The sequence below is a fragment of the Phaseolus vulgaris genome, chromosome 11, assembly GCF_051622355.1.
Source record: "Phaseolus vulgaris cultivar YP4 chromosome 11, ASM5162235v1, whole genome shotgun sequence".
Lineage (NCBI taxonomy): Eukaryota > Viridiplantae > Streptophyta > Magnoliopsida > Fabales > Fabaceae > Phaseolus > Phaseolus vulgaris.
The window spans coordinates 1,225,260-1,231,259 of NC_143508.1; the positions used below are offsets into that span (position 1 = coordinate 1,225,260).

Genomic DNA, 6,000 nt, shown 5'->3' on the forward strand with positions numbered 1-6,000 from the left:
TATATGATAAATCAAGTCATTTCAAATAAATCAATTTAAATTTAATAAAGATTAAGAAAGCTTGAAAATAGTTATTTTTATTATGTAAGAATTATTGGACTTTAAGTATAATTAAATCTTAAAAAATCAACTTATGAAATGTTGATCTCTAGTCAATATAGAATATTCAACTAATCATATCTTTAATATGCTTCCTTAATTAAAATCATAAGCATAAAATTCCATTATTTTGGACTTTCTCAATGCCTTGAAGATGAATGATGAGTAATTTATGAAGGCACTTCTTAAGTTATAAGCTAGAATGAAAGAATCAAAACCCATTTCACCATGCATTGTTTATTATGATTATATGACACCCATTTTAGAACATGATTTAATGGTCTCTGTAATTCTTACAATGATCATTGGAACTTACTCTTACACCTCATATACTCTATATAAATTGTGTAACATTACAACCATATATAGTATAAAGAGTGAAAAATTGTTCCTAACATATATTACTGTTTTTTTGTATGGTCCTTCTAAAATATTCCCTTTATCTTTCTTGAGAGAGTTTTCATTTTGTAATATGGAAACTGTCCTTAACTTCTTTTGTATCTGCGACAACAAACTACAATGAAACAGATGATAGTCAATATAATTTGTATCTCCAAATGCTTCAAATTAAAAACATTGTTAAGGTATAGAGTGATTCTAAAGGCACAAAATCAGAACTCAATAATTTTCTATCAGGGTGATTTGCTGTTAATTTTCTATGTAAAATACTAACCTCCACTTTTAAACCATTCCTTGTAGCATGTGCTCTTATATAACCATATTCAGAAATCCTTTTCAGGCTCCAACTGTTCTTCTGTTGATGCAAGAAAACATAAATTTTGAGTGCTTTGTTCAAAATAAGAAGCACAATTCTGAACATATGTAGATATATATGAAGTGTAGATGATTGAGAATGAAAGAATATGAAGAAGGGATAAATACACTGGATGGAAATTTGTCTAAGGAAAAACCAGCCATGCCAATGACAACTTGCACAGGAGCACTGTAATTTCTGCCATCATATATGTCTACTCCATTTTTATCTTTTGTAGGCAAAGCCTTGCATTCATGTTGAAACACAGAACAAGTTCTCTCATAATTATGAACATGGCCGAAAAGAGCCAAGTCAACCTGTTTCAGTCTCAGAATATGGTCAACTGTTACAAGAATGTCAATGAAACTGTAAACAAAATCTCACAAGCTTCATTTGCTAACCTTATTTTGAATTAGCAATGGCTCCACAACTTCAGCTAAGTTGCTACTAGAAGCTAAAAATCCATTGGTAGAAGTGTACATTGGTCTGTGTCTGCACATGAACATGTCATGCATATGCTTAATAGATAGATCATAGATCCAATAATGTCATGGAGTTGGAACAAACAATTCTATAAGAATGTGTATGTGAACAACTTAGTTACCCCATGAAGATTAGCCAAGGAGTTTTCTGTCGATTAACTGATGCCATGTCCTTTTGCATCCACTTATACTGAAGTAGGTGAAGTTACAATTTACATTACTATGTAACTATTCAATTGAAGTATAAATATAAGAAACAGAACAATAACTTCCCTCACTTTACCTGCTCAGAATCCTTTGACCAGTCATGCTCAGTTGATATTACTGTGAAATGAACACTTCCCTGCTCAATAGAGTACCAGGGCTTATCTTTTGCTGAAGTTGGCATTGGAAAGTATGTTTCATAAGGTATTCCACATTCCCCACCAGAGTCAGGAGTAAAATATGTTGAACCTGAATTTATATAATCCCTGAGTATAAAAAAGGGGTTTAGAATATTATCACCAACACACACCCTCATGTCGAGATTGTCAACTCGTGCATGAGACTATGTATTTATAGTTGGTCTGATAGTAGCCCGATAGCCACCTAATAAGTCTTACAAACTTTATTTAAAATAGACTATAAATGGATGTGATATCATCTTAAGAAGTGAATTTTAAGTCTATAGTAACTCAATAGCGAGTAGCCTAATAAACCCAACAGAATTTCGTCAAGATAAACTCTAAATGGTTTCGATACCATATTAAGAAGAAGTGGATTTTAAGCTTAACTTAACCTTATAAAACTAGTTTATAAGGTGAGATTTGCAACTACTTATATATTATAAAATGTTCTAATCTCTAGTCGATATACGATCTTTAACCACATGTATTACATTTTAAATATTAAGTAGTTCATACCTCTACAAGAAATTGAGTAATGATTTAAAGGGAACTTTTGTCAAAAAAAAAAAAAAAATTCAAGTCATGTATATTTTTGAGGAAAAATGTTAGCTAGACAAAATTATGATTCATGTGGATGGCATACCTTTCATGGTTCCCTATTGCTGTCATATAAGAAACTTTGGATGCTACTCGGTTGATAAGGTATAGGAAGAAATCCCATTCTGCAAGAAAACCTGTTGCATAGCTTATATCTCCAATGTGAAACACTGAATTTATATTGTTGGAATCTACATCACTGGCTATGGCTTTAATCACAGAAAGTGCTCCTGGCTGTTTGAAAAAACAAGACAAGAACTGGTCAATACAAAATACCTAAACCTTTCACCACAAACTGAATCATAGAGTGACCTGTCTTATGAGACTCGGACATTCGGACATTCCTCTTAAATGGTGTGTTCGTGTCAAACACATGTATTGAATACTGACACTCGTAGGACACTGTCAGTGAAGTGTCCAATTCAAAAATTATTTGTTGGATTTATGATAATTCTAGCACAGTTTTAAAAAAAAGAAATACATTTATTTTTTAAAAACTCAAACTTATTGTATAAATTTTTTAGTATGATTATAAAAATAAGGAATAAATCATTTTGAACCAGCCATGAAAATATCTTTCTGTTCCAAAAAAACTGAAACATACTTTTGTTCCACATAAATGTTTATTATCAATTTATATAATTCATGATATATAGATCTGTGTCCTCGTATTCTACATTTTAGAGATTATACGTATTTCCGTCGTGTCCATATCGTATCAGTGTCTCTATTACCTAATATCTCAATATGCATCTAAAATATAAATGCTAATACATTTGAAGTAGCAATTTACCTGAATGTAGTGTTCTTCTGAAGCATCAAGAGGAGTCTTGCCCATATCAGCAAATGCAATGAATCTGAGCTCATCTGATCCTCCAACTGGTGGAGTTGAAAACATGATTTGTTTACTCCAACCAACAGAGTCACTGGACCATAAACAGAAGGAAAATCAACATCTCTTTTCTTGAAATGCTTACAAATGCAAATTTTTGATGTTCAATGTAGAGTTTCTCAAACCATATCCTCAATTTACCTTCCATATCTGTATGAGAAGGTGCTTAAAGGGACAAGGCCAGTCATAACTGCTGAATGGATGTACCCTGGATCATGCCATCCAAAATCCGTAGCAGGGCTAGGTAGAAATGAACCTATTCATTTCAAATGGAAACCAACAATGATGGCTAAAACTATTAAAAGAGTTGTTTTATATTATGTAAAAGAAATTGCTACACTTCAATAGCACAAATATAAAACTAGAGTAAAGGTATCACTCACTGCACATATCAGTTTTTGAAAATGTAGAAACTGTTGAAGTAACTATTTTTCCATTTGCATATTGAATTTGCTGAGGCTTCATGTCTCCACTGACCCATGTCAATCTCATCTGCAACACCAAATCACATCTGAGAATAGATGAACAGAGAACATTTGAAGCAGAAAAAACAGTGTGGTTCTTACAGATGTTCCAGATGAATCTATGCTTGAGAGATGTCCATGGAGTGGACTCTTAGGATTAGCAAACTTCAGAGGAGTGGACCTTCCCACAAGGCAGGGTCTTATGAATCCATTAGAGAACAACACAAACTCAATGTCACTTCTAATGTTCACAACATGAAACTGTATTGAACCACTGCATGTTGAGACAACACATTTCCCTTTTTCATATTTCTTGCATTCTTTGTTTTTGCAACTCATGTAATTTGGATCATTCTTCATGAATTGTGACTGCGTTTTCGTTAAATCATTTATTATTATGATCAAATATATGGTATTCACATCAATTAGAGAAGAAAGAGCATCTCTTTGCATGATTTCTGGTATGTGGAAACAAAAAACCAATTAACTGCATTAATGAAACATCAAGTTTGACTTTTTTCATAAATATTTAATTTATGATAACGATTTTCAACTCTTTTTATCTCTCTTTTGTTATGTTTAATCATTAATTAATGATGAAGTTTTATTAATTACAAATATTATTAGTTCAGAAGAATACTTTTATATGTTGACAACCTACACCAATAATATTATTGGTTCAAAATAATGTTGATATGTTCACAATCCTAAATCTTAAATAACTTGTAATATAAATTTTCTCAAATATGAACATTTGAATAAATGAACAATTATAAAATGAGAAATGATAATTTGACAATTTTTAAAGTTATATACAATTTTTATTGTGATGAGTTTAGAAATATAGATTTTTTTTTATGATACTATAGTAAATAACATATATTTGACACTATTTATAATAATATAATAATATTTTTAAATTAAAAAATAAAATATTAATTTATTAAGATGGGAAAGATATGTTTTTTCTATACAGAGTAATGTAAGTATATAAAAAGTATGAGCTGTAAATGTCAATGTATTATTATCTTTTTAAAATTGGCCTATGTTACATTAGTTATATTTTTGTCATATGACAGTTTTAATATTATATTTATTATTATTAATTAATTTAGTTAAAGAGAGAAAAAATATTGTATAAAATATCAAACTGATAAATAAAATAAATTAAAAAAATATTTTTTTTAAGAAAAAGATAGTTAAAGCTGGTTGGATATGACAAAACTGTGGATAAATAAATTAATGGGTTCTGGTAGGAATATGGTAGTAATAAATGTAGAACACTGAAACAGTTCAAAGGGGAAAAAAAATGAAGAAAATTGAAAATACTCTGTACCTTGACAGGGTAATGGCAAAGCAGAGGAAGTTTTGCTGTATCACCAGTTTGCAGATAGAAAAACTCTTTCATTAAACAAGAATCAACACTGTGCATTACCAATGTAATGCAATGAAACAGAGAAATTGTTAGTGTTGGAATTAACATTGAGAACAAATAATAAGTAAGAATCATGGTGAAAAGTTCATCATCTCTATCTGCATTTGTCACATGATGTGATGTTACTGAAATCTTACTCAGAATCTATTGGTGAGATCATGGCAACCCAATCATATTTTGAAGGATTGGAAACTCCAGTGACTGTGACTGTGACGAACCCTTCATCTGACAGGGTGGAATTTGAGGTGACATGAACACTGATAAAGGGGTTTGAAGCAGAACAATCACTCAGAATTTTTCTGTTTATCGTTCTGAATTCTGATATAGCAGTGAAATTGCGGTGCATGGCTTTGGTGCCATTGATCACTCGCTCCAAAAGTGAGGAATTGAAGGTTTCAGAGGTTGAAGAACAGAGTCTGAGGGAAAAAACCAGCAACATTGATACATATTTCAGAACCCATTTACAAGATTCCATGGAAGATGAAGAATAAGAAGAAGACATGGATTTTGATTGATTAGTATTCAACCAAATTTGATCTCTTAATATAATTCTTAAGCCTTAACCACTACTAGAAAATATTAAATGGAAATTAAGTTTAAAGACAAAAAGTAATAATTGTTGTATTATTAAAATAAATTTTATTTATCGGTTAAAAACTTATTAATTTTTTATTAAGGATAAATAGTTTTTTAATTAATATGTAATTAATTATCAAGACGTGTAACTAATTATATCTTAATTTAAAAACTATTTATTAATAATATAAATTAATATAAAAATTAATAACTGTTTTAGTATTTAAAATAATATATAATTTAATTAATATATTAATTAAATTTTTTTGTTTTTAAATTTAAGTTGGAAATGATGGTTTGTATGATGAAAATCTT

At 30.0% G+C, this 6,000-nt stretch overlaps 1 protein-coding gene across 1 annotated transcript; it reads right to left on the bottom strand.

Moving 5' to 3' along the window:
- Positions 1-303: 303 nt before the first annotated feature.
- LOC137825493 (putative inactive purple acid phosphatase 27) lies at positions 304-5,616 on the bottom strand. Its single transcript, XM_068631166.2, has 13 exons — positions 5,247-5,616; positions 5,011-5,098; positions 3,777-4,043; positions 3,594-3,702; positions 3,352-3,466; positions 3,112-3,244; positions 2,365-2,552; positions 1,619-1,805; positions 1,458-1,525; positions 1,255-1,345; positions 982-1,170; positions 773-853; positions 304-613 (listed from the first exon to the last, which is right to left on the bottom strand). Exons 1-13 carry the CDS (start codon positions 5,609-5,611, stop codon positions 560-562), a joined length of 1,935 nt encoding a protein of 644 aa, XP_068487267.2. The 5' UTR covers positions 5,612-5,616; the 3' UTR covers positions 304-559.
- Between the last annotated feature and the right edge of the window lie 384 nt (positions 5,617-6,000).